This window comes from Bufo gargarizans, chromosome 7 (assembly GCF_014858855.1).
Source record: "Bufo gargarizans isolate SCDJY-AF-19 chromosome 7, ASM1485885v1, whole genome shotgun sequence".
In the NCBI taxonomy this organism is placed as follows: Eukaryota; Metazoa; Chordata; class Amphibia; order Anura; family Bufonidae; genus Bufo; species Bufo gargarizans.
The window spans coordinates 182,329,924-182,347,614 of NC_058086.1; the positions used below are offsets into that span (position 1 = coordinate 182,329,924).

General features: G+C 41.4%; 1 protein-coding gene across 1 annotated transcript in view; it reads right to left on the reverse strand.

Moving 5' to 3' along the window:
- Positions 1-669: 669 nt before the first annotated feature.
- The window catches only part of LOC122944238 (voltage-dependent calcium channel subunit alpha-2/delta-3-like), a 448,666-nt gene continuing 431,644 nt past the window's right edge, over positions 670-17,691 (reverse strand). Inside the window, exons 10-13 of the mRNA XM_044302473.1 lie at positions 16,794-16,868; positions 5,960-6,049; positions 3,577-3,690; positions 670-717 (exon numbers count right to left, since the gene is read on the reverse strand). Coding sequence (XP_044158408.1) covers positions 670-717; positions 3,577-3,690; positions 5,960-6,049; positions 16,794-16,868 — 327 coding nt within the window. The remainder of the gene's footprint in view (positions 718-3,576; positions 3,691-5,959; positions 6,050-16,793; positions 16,869-17,691) is intronic.

The window sequence follows — 17,691 nt, forward strand, 5'->3', positions numbered from 1 at the left end:
AGAACAGCAAATCATGACCTATTATTAGACCTAGTGGTCAGTGTAAAAATTTAAGGAATATATGCATTTTTTTAAATATAGAGAGTAACATGGAAGAAAAAAAAAATCACTGAAAATTTTTAAAAAAAGTCTTTAACAAATTCTGACTTAAGCAATAGGTCATTTACTGATGATGACACTTTCCCTGTAAATTAAGCTGGCAACAGAATGTTCTACTGGTGCACCCCCCCCCCCCTGCCCCCCCCCCCCCCCCACACACACACACACTCCACTTCACTAATCATGTGTATGTATTGTGCATAGGAAACCCAAGTGTACCAGCTCCTACAGTGTCATGAAGTATTAAGTGGTATCCATGAGAATGAAAGTTGACCATTTATTGGCTGCATATCCCTGGGTGTGCTGCCGAGGATGTATAGCACTGAATGAGGGAGGAACGAATTGTACCAGCATTCAGCTTGCATTGGCCTGTGTAATCAGGCCAGTGCAACAAGCACCGATGGATGTGTTCTCATCCATGGGCGCTCGCACTGCTCAGACATCTGGCAGTGTAATACAGCCTAAAGACAAGTCAGTACTGGTCACCACAGTATGGAGTCAAGACATGAGATCCGAAGACCTCTGCTGTTACAGGTCCTAGTAAGGGACTGGCTGATTTATGTAAACAAATCAATCAGTAGTATCAGTGGACTGGAAGTTGACCATAATGACCAGGTTCTTAGATGTTATGAGACAATAGAGTTTAGTTCATTGTGAATACCATATGCCAATGTTGTCCTCATATCCAAAAGGTTTGGGTACACTAGATAATACAGTGTGAGTTACAACTTACAGTGGAATGAGGATACTTTCATACAATGGTCTTTCCTGGGCCGTCATAATTTGAAACCACATTCAACATACAATGCCTCAGGCGCTGGTCATCTACAGTGCATGGAATTGACTGGAGGATACAGCCATTCAGCACGGTAATATAACTGATAAAATATATTACTGAAGTCTATGCACGGATAGCCTTAGTATGCATTTACTGTTGGTTGTCTGCCGAGACCAGAACACCAAATGAGAGTGGGTCCGCTTTATTTTTTGGTACACTGTGTGTACTGATCCTGATGTAGCTCCTGTTTTCTACATATAAATTAGTTTCCAGGAGCTTTATTTTATAACTTTTCTTTATGTAGGACTTGCTTTACTTTGCAACTTATCGTGGTTCTAAACCAATTACTAGTTTTCCATACAGTTATGCTCTCAAGTTACATTGTTTTTAACTTTCAATGATCTTCCTGGAACTTTCTCAAGGATCATTACCGGTAACAGTTATACTTTATTTCCCTACATAATGTAATGTCTAGCAAAATGAAGACATTTGTGCTAACTGATCAGACTCATATTATTAGCAGGCAAGCAGGGGCGTAACTACCATAGTGGCAGACCATGCGACTGCTATGGGGCCCAGGGCAAGAGGGGGCCCAGTTGGGATCCTCCCCATCTTCTACTGGGGGTGAAAACCTGGTCAGGACTCTACCATCTAAAGGAACAACTTTTAGCAAATGAAGCAGTTAAAAAAATGACCCAAGGGTCATTGAATGGGTTTTAGGAGGAAACCCTTCTGTGACGGACTGAACCGTCACTGGGGCTGCTGGAAAAGCCTGAGGGCCAGCCTCCTTCCTACAGACTATGGACCGAGAACTATGGAAACCCCCTAAGACCTTTTGGGGTTACAAGGAACTATGAACCCTGATTTATGTGTATAATTTATATGCCACATATTTCCTATTGTCCATTAAAAAGGCATGGTGTGGATTCAGCAACACAAAAAGGGTTAACTCTGCACTAAGACTCCCACTGATTGTGTTAGTGATGGGATTAAGATAGTTGATTATAATAGCAGCCGACTCCTGGATGAGTAGATCACCATATGATACACTCAGGAGATAATCCCATCACATGTGTCTCCTCCCTCCCTATTCATTCATTATGGAGGGGGTGAAGATGTCTGTTTGCATGTTGTGTTTGTTAATTGCGTCACAGACAATGCCATTGTGTTTGTTGAATAGGGTTATTTTTTATGTTTAAACTGTAAAGGATTGGCTGCTATGTCATGTCCTCAGTTCCCAACCAGGTCCACGGGGGTGGTAACCTTGTTGGAAAATGTGTATAGTCAATGCTTGTGTGTTCAATAAAGAGTTCCTGTTTTATATTCAACATAGAGCCTCGTCTCATGTGTATGGGGATTGTTATACGCTGTATACTCCCCCGGCTATAACTCCTAGCTCTTGTAAGAGCTGTTCCTGCTCTCTGGATTTAGGAGAGGTTCACCCACTGGAGCCTGGAGCCTTGTCGTAGGTCCAGGGTGGGTAGGAGACGGTGAAACCTCAACCAAGCTTTGGCGGTTCGTGGGGTCTGCAGTGCTTGCGGTGTCAAGTGGAGTGCTTGGAGTCCTCGGGAAGCACTAGGAGCATCCATCGACGGAGGTACCCGGAGGTTCTCTATGTACACCACTGCAGGCAAGATATCATTATGAGAACTGCAACCTGTAATGATGTTGTCTGGACACTAGATGTCAGAACTGGAATGCACCTATAGTAGTCAGTCAACTTTCTCAACTCTCTAACAGTGTCTCCCAGTACTCCCTAGGTAACTCTCCCCAAACCCTTCCCTAAATATGTTACACCATATCTCTGTGCAATGACCCTAACACCAAACACCAGGACTGTTCCTAAATAGGTACCAAATGAAAGCTCTAAACTGCAATATGGACCAAACACAACAGAAGGACACTAAGATCCAGAGACAAGAAACCAAAACCGAGCAGAGGTGAACTACTGTAGAAGGAAGATAAGACAGATTCAAACAAGAAGAAAACAAAAATAATACATGACCCAAAAAAAAGGACTGGACTAGAATAACCACAAGAACTAAACAACACTGACAAGAAGCAAACTAGGCAAGGAACAAGCTGCTAGACATATACAATGATTATTCTGTTTAAACACACAGAGTTTATGCTATAACCAGCAACAAACTGCAGAAGCCAGAATATTTAAAGGAAGGCTAACCAACCAGACCCTCCAAATGGACTGGAGCTGTACAGAGTGATCAGCTGACTCACGCTAATAGATCAATTGTTAGACCATTGCATAGCAACTTCCCTAAACAAATTAATAGACAGGAGAAGATGAAAGAGCAGAAGAACTAACACAACCCTGAAGCAACCACGGATCTCTTCTTCAAAGCATACATGAAATCTATTGGGATGGTGTCCACCATTGCACCATCTTGGTTCACTTTGCTTAGTATAGTTTTTACAACATACAAAATACTAATAATTAAGCTGGCTATACACAATAGAATAATTTCAGCCAACCATCTGATGTGTATTGGGGAGTCTTGACTTGACTGATAATCCACCACCAGAGGTAATTGCTTTTTCCTCTCTCCCCATTTAAAACACATGTACACTCTGCAAAGTGGACACGTTTAAAGGAGGTAGCTGGCTGCTGAACAAGCTATCTATAGTCTATGGCCAGACTTAATCTCACTCTCATGTGCTCCTTATGTAATAACTTAACTCACCTTTCTATCTGGCCAGTTGTACTTGGCAAATATTGTATCGTAGGTGTCAACAGCTCCATCAGCAATTAACATTATGGCTTGACTGCAGATGCTTCCTTCTCCTGTGTGATTGAACTGCAAAGAAATGACATGTACTATTATATCTCAGGATAATGTTAACCAGAATGTAGTACTATACTGTGAGACTGGCGAAGCCATACATTATCACTAGAAGGTCTGGGTTGCATAATTCACAGTCGCGTAATTCTTAACATTTGGTTTGTGATCTAATAGCTGATGTTGGGGAGGTGTATTCTAAAACGTTCTTTTGTTTTGTTTTTTACAAAATTTTCCTCGCAATTGATAACTTCCATTCTTTTTCCAGTATAAAGGAGCATATTTATTTGGATTAGTATTGTCCCAACTTGAGAGGACTAACTCCTTTCCATCAGGATTCTTCTGACACACAAGAATAGTGTTTTCCCCAGTTGCCAGTAGTCCTGCTCACCAGAGCTGTGGAGGCTATAAGTTAACCTCAAGCTCCATGCCCACAATGGCGACTGCTGAAAAGTATCTGTTAAGTGGTGTCATAAGACAAACTAAAGGTAAGATTATCCTGTAAAATATGATCCGCAGGGCCTTATAAACCAAGATCCTCACTGATGTTTAAAGAAAAAGCCACTCTGTAAAGCACCCAAACTCCTTCAGAACTGGTCAGAATCAGACAATTCTTGCAGCCGATCTGCCAGTGAACTCGTTTGTCAGCTAATAGATATCTTTCATCAGGATGAACGATGTTGGTTACCAGCAGCAGATCTCCCTGTGTAATCAGGGATGTGCTGCCGATAAAGAATAGAACAGAACCAGGCAGGAACAACTGTGGTAACAATCGTTCCTCCCTCATTCAAAGTCTGCATTGACCTATGTAATCAGACAGGTGAAAACGAGCACTAATTAATGTGTTCATCCATCGTTGCTCACACTGCCCAGAGATTGGGAAGTGTTATTGCTAGCCCAGGAGGAGTGGAGTGGAGGATGGGAGTAGTAGTGGCTCTGGCAGTAACAGTTGTTCACACAAATCACAGTGGTAATCCTCACACCAATGTTCCCAAGGGAGAAGTCTGCACCCTTTCTTCCTACGAGGCACACCCTGATGTTGGGGCTCCTGCCTGATGGTATTTGGGGGGTCTTTGGGGTTGGGCATTTTGTGGGTGGACAAGGCAGGAGGAGTAGGTGCAGCGAATGATGCTGGAGTAAGTAGCCAGGCCAGTGTAGAAAATAAATGTTTCTCTTTACTGAAGTGCAGGATAGGAGTAGTAGTACATCCAACAGTTTCAAGGCAAAGTTCCAAACAGTTCAACTCTTTCCCAATAGCAATTTATTGATGTCAACAAACAGTAAGGCTCTTGCAAAGCTCTCCTGCAATTCCCTGGCTGAGTGGTACAGAATTAAGAGACGGCTGGCCATGCCATGTCAAAATGTAGAAGGGTGTATTAGCACAGTCCCTCTCGCTGCAATAACGTCTCTGCCTTAAACAAGCACCGTACTTTACTGACTGACTCCAGTACACGGCCTTGCAGATTATGGACCTTCTAATTCTTCTTTTCCTCTCTCCCTCTGGAGTACTATTAATATAGCAATGGCTTTCTTGCCGTAAATCTCTGTGACTCAGGCCTAGTCTTCTGAGGAGTGAGCACATGCACCTCCTTTCTCTTTCTCAGCTAGACTCCAACTCACTGAACTAGGGGCGGACCTAAGTCCATCTCCTAGTATCCTAGAAGGGACACAGTCAGGATTGTTAACCCGGATTTATCCATACAAAACCATCAAGCGGACAAAGCAGCAAATTAGAACACTACATTAGACTAATTAGCATACAGTAATAACAATAAACCTTTTTGCAAGTAGCCTGTTCTGGGGTGCTGTATAATAGCACCCTAATGGACATCACGTCCCCTATCAACTGCAATTCCATTTTTAGAGTAGACCTTCTACTTTTGGAAAAGCAATTCAAAGAGCAAAGACACTTGCGTAAAGGTGGGCAGAATATTAAGGGGTGGATCTATAGTGTGGTTGCTTTCATGCTTGAGGCTCTTGTTGAAGAACGCCATTGTGCTACCCAAAAACCTGCTATCTCTCATTGTCTAGTATATATGGTAAAATAACAAGCTATTAACAACAATAGCAATAAATCCAAGCCATAATTTAAATGGTTCTGCATAAAGAGTAGGAAGTATAATAGTATACCACCTAATTAAACTACAAACACTTCATATTGTCCTATGCTCATGCTAAGATGTGCAGTTTTCAAGAACAAGCAAAGCAAAAGGTGTCAGATATTGCGATATATGAACGATGCAAAAGATATCATTTTGAATTAAAGCACCATAGATGCAATACTAACCTCATTCAGCAAGTCAAAGGCTTCGTTCAGTGCTATGTCCAACATTCCTATCCCTTTGGCTGAAAGTTTATCTAAATGCTCCCTGAAGTGCTAAAAAGAAAAAGGAAAAAATTATTAGTTTTTTCATATAAAAATAAATAAATCACCAAATATAATATAGGTTAAGTGACAACTGGTCGAATTACTATAGCCATCTTTATCAAATGCATGGAACCTCATAGCAGGGGTGGACTGAAGGCTCAGGTAATTATTTGCAATTAAAAACATTTTTCGTTTGTAATACTAAACCCTACAACCTGGTCGATCTTCAGTTGGCCAAAACTGACAAAATAACTCCAGTATGAACTCAGCCCTACAGGTCGAGTCAAGAAGAAGCGCACTCCGTTTACACCCTTGTCAGCTGATTCCACATAGATGTCTACAGAACCTGTTCTATTAAACGCTTATACAAGTAGAGCCCCCGACAGAGTGGAGAGGGTGTCAGCAGTAAGTTTGTGTTGACGTCACTGATTAATTTGCCCTTCCTCTGATCCGTCAGAACAATAACCCACAAAAAATGCATCCTGTCTGTGGAGCATCCGCCTTCACGCATTCAGCATTTGCTCAATAATCCATCAGTATTGTTAATGCCCAAAAAAACAGGATTGGATCTAAAACAGAGATGACAAGTGAATGGAATATTTGCATGTCTTCTGTGTTTTGTACCCACTCCTGCTTTTGGCTACCAAATCATAAGCCAATTCTGATGGGACCATACAGGCCTTACAGCTGCTACACAGGATCCGGTGTGCATCTCATTTTTCCTTCCTTCTGACAGATCAGAAGAAGGATTAAACAAATGATGATGTCAGCCAGGCCTAAAGGCAAAATAGTGGGCCAGTCATGAAATGGGGGAGGGGGGACAGCATGAGGAGACCACAGAGTGGCCCAATGAGAGGATCTGGAGGTGGCGGCAGCATCAGAAGGTCACATAGTGGCACAATGACAGAGTCTGGAGGTGGTGGCAGCCTGAGGAGACCACAGAGTGGCACAATGACAGTGTGGAGGTGGCATAATAAAAAAGAGAACTTCAGCAGTTGTGTTGCAAAATAGTTTATTTGAAGTGCGGCTTTAGCATACAGTAACGTTTCGGCCGGGTATGGCCTTTATCAAACTGTGACAAAAAGGGAGTGAGAGAACAATGTTTACGCAATATCTTGCAGTATAAATACCGGAATATGTATATATTGTATATTTTGTATATTACACTTGAATTATGTATGTGACATATTGTACACAGCCTCTATGATTAGGGGTTTTCCTTAGATGACCGCTCTAGATACCGTACCTTACTGTTCCCTGTAACCATACGGGACCACAGAGCACCGTAGTCACCTATATTATGTAATAACTTATTTACACCATGATTTGCTTATATATTGACACATTGTTCTCTCACTCCCTTTTTGTCACAGTTTGATAAAGTCCATACCCGGGCGAAACGTTACTGTATGCTAAAGGCCGCACTTCAAATAAACGATTCATTACCAAGTGGCACAATGACAAAGTGTGGAGGTTGCAGCAGTATGAGGAAGCCACCGAGTGGCACAAAGACAGAGTCTGGAGGTGGCGGTAGCAGCAGTAGCAGCATCAGGAGAAGGCCACCAAGTGGCACAATGACAGAGTGTGGAGGTGGCATCAGTATGAGGAAGCCACCGAGTGGCACAATGACAGACTCTGGAGGTGGTGGCAGCAGCAGTAGCAACATCAGGAAAAGGCCATCGAGTGGCACAATGACAGAGTCTGGAGGTGGCATCAGCATAAGCATCAGTAGGAGGCCACAGAGTGGCACAATGCCAGAGTGCAGAGGCGGCGGCAGTAGTGTGGAGGTGGTGGCAGCATCAGGAGACCACAGAGTGGCAAGGTGACAGTGTGTAGGTGGCAGCAGCATGAGGAGGCCACAGAGTGGGACGACGACGAGAGATTGCAGAGGTGGCAGCAGCATGAGGAGGCCACAGAGTGGCACAATGACGAGAGATTGCGGAGGTAACAGCAGCATGAGGAGGCCACAGAATGGCCGCTTCGTCTATTCATTTATAGTGAATATGGGACAGAACAGAAGGTTAAAATTTCTCAACTTTATAAAGTGCTGCTTAAAAGACAATTTAATAATACACGTTCTCCGGCACAAAAGGCTTGGCAAATTGATTGTTCGTGAATTTCCCTCAAAGATTTGGATAATATATTGGCAAATTTATGTTTACTTTCTTATAATTTTAATCAAGTTTTGGTTCAATTTAATAACAAATATTTAATAAATTTAATAATAAAAATTAAGTGTTGCCTAAGACAGGAGAGAATCTGCCAGTCTTCTGCTTATTTGATGACGTGGTCGCGATGGAGAAAGCATTCCAAAAAACTATTATAATTTTTTTGTCAAGATTGATGCAAATGTGGTATTGGCTGCTCATTGAGCCAGATACTTCTGGGGGAACCTGCCTGGCATGAACAGGCCTCTAGTAGCTACAGACAATGAGAAGACAAAGCTTCCAGATACCTTGGAGCCCGGAAGAGTTGCAAAGTTCATCAAGATTGAAACCATAACTACCAGCCCCTGGTCTCTTTGTCAGGGAAAACCTCACGAGTTCCCAGTCATCATGGATGGGAAGGAGGACATCCTGTGGTGCACGGAGATGGAGAGGGTCTTCGGATTCCCCCTGCACTATACGAGCGTCTCAGAAATGAGCCGCTGCTCCCAACAGCAGCTCCTGGGAAGGTCATGGAGCGTCCTGGTCTTCCGGCATCTATTTGCCCCGCTGAAAGGATTATTTTGAAAGTGTGTAGAAGCCACACAGGGCCCCCACGCTGCAGATTTATAATGTAGACTTTACCGCATATAACTACAGCTCTGAATGCTAAATAAATTTAGTTTTTCAACCAAAATACGTAACTAAAGATTTTATCACATTTAACGGCAACAGTGAAGGCTGAGTACATTTTGGTTTTCAACCTAAATACTTCACTAAAGATTTTACTGCATATAACTACAGCGCTGAACGCTGAATAAAATTAGTTTTTCGACCGAAATACGTCCCAAAAGGTTTTACCACATATAACTGCAGCACTGAACGCTGAATACATTTAGTTTTTGACCGAAATATGTCAATAAAGACTTTACCACATATAACTGCAGCGCTGAACGCTGAATACATTTTTCTTTGCTACTGAAAACTCTCCACCTCGGCTCGCCACAAGCCATCAGTTCTCTGAAAGGTACAGAGTCCACCATTCAGAAAGGGAGGGACTGCAGCACCAGCAACTTGGACAGCAGCACGTTAAGCTTCTGTGTCGTTGGATGAGTGCACGCATACTGTTGTCTCTTGGCAATCGCTTCGGTGATCGATTGCTGACGGAATGACTAACAAGGAGTAGGAGGAACAGGAGCATCAGGGCGAGCAGACGATGGGAACGACAGACAGCTCCCTTCGTACCGAAATACGTCACTAAAGGTTTTACCACATATAACTGCAAAAGTGAACGCTGAATATATTTTGCTTTTGTACTGAAATAATAACTGCAAAAGTGAAATGTGTATATATTTTTCCTTTTTGTACTGAAATAGGCCTCTAAACTCTTTCAACACAAATAACTGCAGAAGTGAAATGCGTATATAGTTTTCTTTTTCCACAGATATAAGCCACTAAAGGCTTTTCAAAATAGCACTTGCACCACATTAACAAGAACAAATTGCTGGAATGCCAGAGCTGTATAATGTTTCCCTGAACTTGTAAATTGCTTTTTTTTTCACAATGAGATTTTTCTAGCACTGTCCCTAGCGACTTCAGACGTCTTTCCCTGCACTAAGATGCTGTGAAATGATTCCTCACTATCGTTTTCCTGCAATTTGAATAATGGTTCTTTCCCTGCACTTATAAATTGCTTTTGTTTTTCACAATGAGGTTTTCAGTATAACTCTCTCTAGCGCCTGCAACGTCTAACCCTGCACTCAGAACGCTGGAAAATGTCTGAATGTAACATCACAGGGCTGGCTGGCTGCTGATTGGCTGCATGCATGACATTATGGGTCAGCCCACCTTCCCAGAGTTCCTTGCCCCATGTCCTCACACTTGTAGCCGTCATTTTAGGAAAAATTGCGATTCGTTACCACGAAGGGTGAGGAAATTCGCATTCGTTGCGATTCAAATTTTTTATGAAATTCAGATCGAATTCCACTTAGTCAGCTTCGATTCGCTCATCTCTAATTCTGGATATAAAATTAAGGTTCTATTTTCTGGGACCAGATGGTCTAATCAGCAGACCTGAGAAATCTGGCCTGGTATAAGGTTGAAAATCTGTTGTTCTGGACTAATAGGAGAAGGCTTCTACTGTATATAAATATTTTTTTTAGGGATGAGAGAAATATTTAGAAATTTCATTCGGCTGCTTCGCCGAATTTTACAAAAAAACAATCCACTTAGTGACAAATTAATTTGTCACAAAACGTTTTTTTTTTTTTAAATCGATTCACTACTGCGAAGCACAAGGGAATTCAGCAATGCGGAAAATGATCTTTCCCTGAAGACATAACAGTTGGTGCATACCCAATGGTTCTAGTCTGTCATAATGTTACGCCAGTGGGTGTTGAACCCCTGCATCAACCAAAAACATTTGACTTTAAAATAAACCTAAGGTTGTTATCCTGGCAGTCCCCAGGTCACCCTTTAACCCCTATATAGGGATCTAGTCTTCACTGCAGTGGAGCCACCAGGCCACTATCTCTTAAAGGGGTCAGAGACTCTGATGCGGAGCACTGAGGTGAGGGGAGGCAGAGTAAAGGTAATCCAAATGACAGTCCAAAGAAAGGACAAGCAGCTAAGGGTCAGTGCAGTAATCAGGTACAGGTCAGGTTAGACAGCACAGAATATAAGTCATAAATTGAGGAGAATACTTACATGGGCAGACAAACAGACTACACCTTTTCAGGAATTAGCAAGCTTCCCACAAAAGAAGGTGCCTTAAGGAGCCTGTAGTGACCTGCCATTGGCTGGAGAAAATTAGCGAGCATGTGCACTGGCCTTTTAAGAGCCAGAGGTCGAACTCCCTGGAGGTGGACTGGAGAGGCATAACTGCAGAGAGCAGTGCAAAAGATCCCTGTGGCTGGACCTGATGCAAGGAAGCTGTGGGAGGTTAGTGGGTCCGAGCCACTGGAGAACACAAAGCATGGTGAGTGGAGCGGTGCCGCCTGGTGGAGCGGTGGAGAGGCTAGCATGGGCCACTGACATAACCAACTTTCCAATTTTACCAACAACTATCTCAAAATGTTGAATTAACTTTTCCATAAATATCTGCTTTTACACCTATCATGTAGCATCAAGTTATGTCCATCTGTCTTTTCAAGGATCTATCAATATATACAGCGTAAAATTTTCTTTAAATGCCAAAGAGTCATCCCTCCCCTCTTCATATCCACCATTGCTGCCCTGCTTTATTCACTTGAAGCTGCAATACCAGACACAGTCCAAAGACTACAGTGGTGCCATTGGTGGAATAAAGCCGCCATGTTTGTAATCTCATATATTCCAGTCTAAAGACAAAACATCAAGCTCTTTGTGGATTTTGCACTGATGTGAACTTCTGGGAACACTTTAGCAATTAGTTTTCTGCTCATATTAACCTACTAAACATGGTTCAACAGCTCGATACTCCAATAGCCACAAGGCAAGCACAGACTTAGTTTGTCTAAATAAGGATTGTGAACATAAACGTGTTACGCTGTTTAAGTAACAAATATGTTGGTAAATGACATGCAAAGCAAAGATCTGTTGTATAATTAACTGGGTAATTCATCGTAAGGATGTGGAAATATGCATAACGGCAAATGAAAAGTGTCACTTGGAAAAATATGGATTGTCATTTAGCTGGATAGGAATTAAGTTCTGCCATGGCTTTTGAGCTCTGTCGCATTGTTCTGTTGCTGCAGCTTATGGTATTTCTAGATCAATGGCTTTGGATTTGTTTATTGCTATTGAAAACAGGATTGGAGTAATTGTAATTTCAAGCAAAGCCACTTGGTAAATCATGAAGGCTTATTTTACAGTGCATGAAAAATGATTTCAATTTACAGCTGTATTTTTTTTTATAAATTAATTTGAAGGGTTATGATTAGCTTTGCTAAAATTAAAGAAGTTATCCCATAAATTATCTACCGTACATACCAACAGTCCTGGAATGCTGTGATTGATGTGGCAGAGCAATTTACAATGTTTCTAGCATTAAAAAAAAATAATTCATGATTGGTGCTGATGCTAATCTTTGTTTCTGGGGGCAGGATCTGGACAGCATCATATGTCTTCCCCCTCTAGGGACTGACTTCTTACTTCCATGCTCATATAGTCTTGTCAGCTTTACTACCATGGAACCACAGTGGTTCTACTCCATCCTGAAAAGCAGGGAAGACAGATATTTCTATTGGCTAGTCTGTAGTGGACAGAGGATCACTATCCAGAGACTTGGCTGCTGGAAGGGTGATTGACTATGCATGTCCACTAGCACTCAGTTCAGTAGATGGATCTGTACATTGATTTGCATATTATGTAAGTAAATATCATAATTTTAGTGGATATTTTCCTATCCGGAGCCTGCAGATGCAAGATACTAAAATTTGCACATATGTTTTCCAGGAAGACAGAGCACCATTGGCTGGACTGCAAGACTGCTCATGCATACTTGTTGGTCTCCCTAATGAAAAAGAGCAATGCCTAGAGTACCCCCAAGGCCACTGAGCTAACCTGGACATTTTCTCTTGAGACACCTAGTATTCTTGTTCTTTTGAAAATCTCATTTCCAGTGGAGTAATGCATCTCTCTCTTTCAGGAAATGTGCTGATCACTAATATATATGAAAGACTTTATGATATTTTGTGGTGGGATAACCATAGAGAAACATGCAAAAACGAGAGTGGAGTTACTTATGTCCAAATTGTAGCCCTGTAATTGTAGGCCCAATTAGGGCCCTCATGCGCTAAATTTATGCAGCTGCCTTCCCTAGGTTGATGATTAGCCATAAGCTCTGCTTAACCATAAACAAGGGAAGGGAACTACTATGTTGTCTCCTCTTTTTTTGGAGGTGCAGAAATCATGGTCAGTTTTTGAAATTCCTGTCCTATATGGTCACATACTGTAGGGTGCCTCACTTACTGCTATTGTAGGGGGCACTGTTGGCCCATACTTGTACCCCAGATCTTATATTTGATGTCCAAACCTATGGAAAAGCATGTGCCTGGTATATTGATGGGGTATCCTATAGTTATTTGGGCATTTTATGGTACACCACAAGGTGGGAAGTCCATGCCATGAAAAGATCAAATCTTTGGAAACAGTTTTGAGGCCGGCCTCCAGTCTCAGTTTGGGTGATCCTAATTTTAGATGATGAAATGAGAGTGATTAGGGCATGAAAAATAGAACATAGATCACAATTTTTATGAACATGCTACTGAAGGGGGTCATAGTGTAATGAGGTCACATTCAAAGTTTTATGGGACACCACAGTTATACATTTCGGATGTAGCAGGGTTAACACACATGCTTTATGAGACATGTTATCTAAACTAAATGCGTTAAGCATTAACACGATGAGTTAAGAAATTTGAGTTAAGAATATGTGTGTGTTACCCCTGCAACATCATGTCCTTGGCAAGAACTGGCAAGCTATATGGATACGTGGCAGTGGTGATTTCCTGGTGCAGTGAGGATGTGGAATATACATCTTCCTAATTTTAACAGGGCATTCCATTTTTATTTTAAAAAAAAGATAACATTCAACTAAATAAACTGCACAGTATGACAAAAATGAATTCATTGTTCCGTTCAAGAATTACAATTTTATGCTGCGTATCTCCGGGGCACACATAAGGTCAATGTGGCATTTGCTGCCTTTTACTAATTCCATGTTCAGCTGAGGAGTTACAGCGTGCTGTGATATATAACGCCCCACCTCATTATACCTCTCACGAATCAGCGTATTGAAGTGTTCAGTGTACTGTAGGAATGCTTCGAATAAATTTGTTTTGTATACTAAATTGTATCCAATATGGCTTTCACGGACTATGAATTTTAATGAACCCGTGTTCTTCGCTCGCAGGCTCAACAGTGAGCAGATGCTGGTATGGGATGGTAAGAAAATGATGAGTTAATGACATGTTCTCCATTCCTCATCCGTTGTATTTCTCAGTTTCCCCTTGTCCTTTGAAATGAATGTTCCAGCAAAGTAAAGATCAATTGAAGTCTCCAGTTTCCATTCACGTCCACCTAATACAAACAAGGATTCTGTGTAATGTCACCATACGCCAGCAAATGCTGTAGGTAACTGCTTGTGACCGAGAAACCTGTGGATGATTTGGTCGCTCTGGAAAATACTTTCACAGCTGTGATTTCCAATGGCATTCGGAGATATATCAAAAGTCCATAAAAATGAAACATATTAAAATACGATGAAAGGTGGCGAGGTATTTTTGCAAAATATCATGTGACTTACAAAGCCCTCTGTTACAGAGGAAATCAACACTCTCGCTACGAGGCACTTTCGGAATGTTCCGTCTGAAGGGAGAAGCTGCTGAAAGATCTGCTATTTCTACAGAGCCTTCAATAAAGGGAAATCATAAAGCTAAGGCCCATTCATCTCATAAATACCAGCACTTATTGTATGAACTTAAATACAGTAAACCCTACATTTTAAACTTTTCAGTTCTAAATAAGAGGGTTATACTGTGTTACTCTGAAACCCTTGAGTTCTTAAAGGGATTGTATGTTGGAATGATCATCTTATTCTAAGTTGATCACAGGAAACCCCAGCAATCAACTGTTAACTGGGAAGAACAGGCAGCAAATGCTCAATTCTTGTGAAGTGCCCCCACAGGAGAAATGAAGCATTACACATATACTATTGAATTCAATGAGCTATCCATATAATGCGTTGATATGCCGGTTGTTACACAGAAAGAAGTAGAGAGGAGAATTTACTATTGTAAGTGTATCTGAGTTGAGTTTTCAGATTGAATTGCTACGGTATGTGCACCTGTGCCAAATTTAAAAAAATGGTGCACGGTAATGATAAATTTGGTGCAAACGCATTGTAATTGCACCTATTTCAGTGAAAGTACACCTAGGGGATGCCTGGAGTGAAGTTTTAAGAATTTCATAAATTTGACACCAAAGTGATCTACTTTGAAATCCTGACCAAATTTTAACTCCACTGGAAGGTGCATTGCTAAAATAAAAAATAAAAATCACAAACTTTTTGAGCAATGGACCCCAAAAATTAGCAAACCCTATTTTTGACTTGTTGAAGCCAGAATCCTGAAATGCAGGACTTGATATAGTTCCTCAGCAATTTATAATCTGACAAATATGTGTGAATTCGGGAGGGTTGACACCTCTCTGTTAACTCATAATTCCTTAACAGACATAACAAATTATCCTCTTCACATGTTGCAAAAAAGTAGACAGGAGATAGTAGTGCGTCATCTACAACATCCCTAGGCCGGCCAAGCATAGTGCCAGACAGGCTTAGCTCACCTCATTGCATCTGTGCCATTCCCATAGTGATCCATGGCTCGCTTGCAGATAAAATTGTCTCTTTGAAATATGCAAATGATACCTTTAGTGCAATGAGGGCGGCACATTCAATACCCAGCCCCTCCCTGACTGCTGATTGACAGGGCCAGACAGTAAACACAGTAAACTCACCTGGCCCTGTAAATTAAAGGAACGGGGGGAAGGGCTGGGCAGTAAATGGAGAGGAACTCCTGTGCAATGCAAGCAACTTCACCGCCCTGACTGCACTAAAGGCATAATTTGCAAATTTCAAAAAGATGATTTTATCTGCAAGCAAGCCACTGATCGCCGATTCGCCATTAGCATGTCATAGTTGGAATCAGCAATGTGGCTAATAAACATTCTCCTTTTAAATTGTTCACTTAGCTAGTTTAATCTAGTACAATTTTTTAATTTGGCAGACGACAAAACCCATGAAAAAAATCAGATTTATAGGAAGATTTGGAAAACCCTTAAATTATTTATTTTTATTGTGATTGATTAATAAAAGTCATAAAATCTTGAAAACTTTCTAGTATGGAACCAGCTGCAATTAATTTGATGGGCTGCATTACAGTATGCCACACATTTCAAAAAAGAAAAATCAGCCAACAATGTGCTTCTAAGCATGGTCTGTACTGAGGGGGCCCAAAGACCCTTGTGCTGCATAAGAAGACACCGGTATTATAGAAAGTGCATGCTGGTCAAGTTACACCTCTGGCTGGAGGGAAGGCGTTAGGTCGAGAATTTGGCATGGGGTGGTGGTGGAGGGGGGGAGTGCCACTTCAATTTTTGCCATGTACTTCCCTGCACCTGGCCACAAAGCACTGAGGAAATGGGGGCCCAAGCTGAACTCTTGCACCAGGGCCCATGAGCCCTTAGCTACGCCCCTGGACTAATTTATTATTACATTGCATAACATGCTCATATGTCCTGCTGTGGGTTACGCAATGTGGGTTACAGAAATCACACCTATAATGACAACTTACAATGTGGGTTACATAAGTCAGACTCATGATGAATAGCTGATCGCCATGGCGGTTTCTTATTGGAAAAAGTTTGTCTTTTTGAGACAGCTCCATCAACAACTTAACAGAAGAAGGCTTTATTATTATGAAGAATCCTCTAAAAATAAGGGGATGAAAAGTCCTTTGACAATAGATTTTTATTTTAATACTTGCCATGGAATACTGTCATCTTTAGTGTGCCGCTTTCACGACAGAGAAGAATGCACTTTCAATTTCTCTATACAATTAGTCTCTTACCTCTTTGTTGTTTCTGTCTGCTTGTACTAACGTCCCATTCAGACACGGTTCTACGTATTGAATTTCTTCATTATACTTTAAAATAAGAGAATAAAAAGACAGTAAACACAAAGGACTAAAATTGTTGATGGACTGAGAGTATAATCTAAAGTAAATTCTACTATAACAATAGCGATGATTTAGTGTGTGAACATTTTACAAATTATGTTAGTAATTATTGGTTACTTGAGAAATGTAGCCATGTCACTTAGTAGTGGAGACAAATAGTCAGCCCTTTATTGGTCACGTCAAAGGCATACATATAGTAAATATACATATAATCTGCAAAAATAAAAGTTAACTTTTATACTGATCCTTTATTGATATCCAGAGCTGCATTCATAATTCTACTGGTCAACCCTTTGGTGATACACACTTTTCAGGCCAATTATTGGGAACAAGGATTTACAGGAATGCTTGCTCTGAGTAATGGAGCAGAGGACTGCAAAATGGATACCGTCGTGTGCATGAGGCCAAATGTGTATGGATACCTAATTCTCTGTACAGACACTAATTGCCAGAAGATATGGACTCAGAAGGCAACGGAATCATCTGGATGAGGGTAGGCTTCTCAGGGTAAGTGCTAGATACGTAAAGTTAGGTATCTAACCTAGATTTTCCCCTATTTGACCTTCTGTATTCTGGTTTACCACTTGGCATAAATATGACTGTGGGCATTCATGGACACTATGAGTGCTTCTCAAGCTTTCAGATGAGCCCACTCCAGTTCAAGATGGAGCCAACTGACGGGACAGCAATGCTAAAGTATAAAACTGAGCTGCAATACTAGGCACAGACACTATCAAGAGTGTCTGGCAAACAAAACAGGGGATATCGGTGCTTAGTCACCTACCACAGG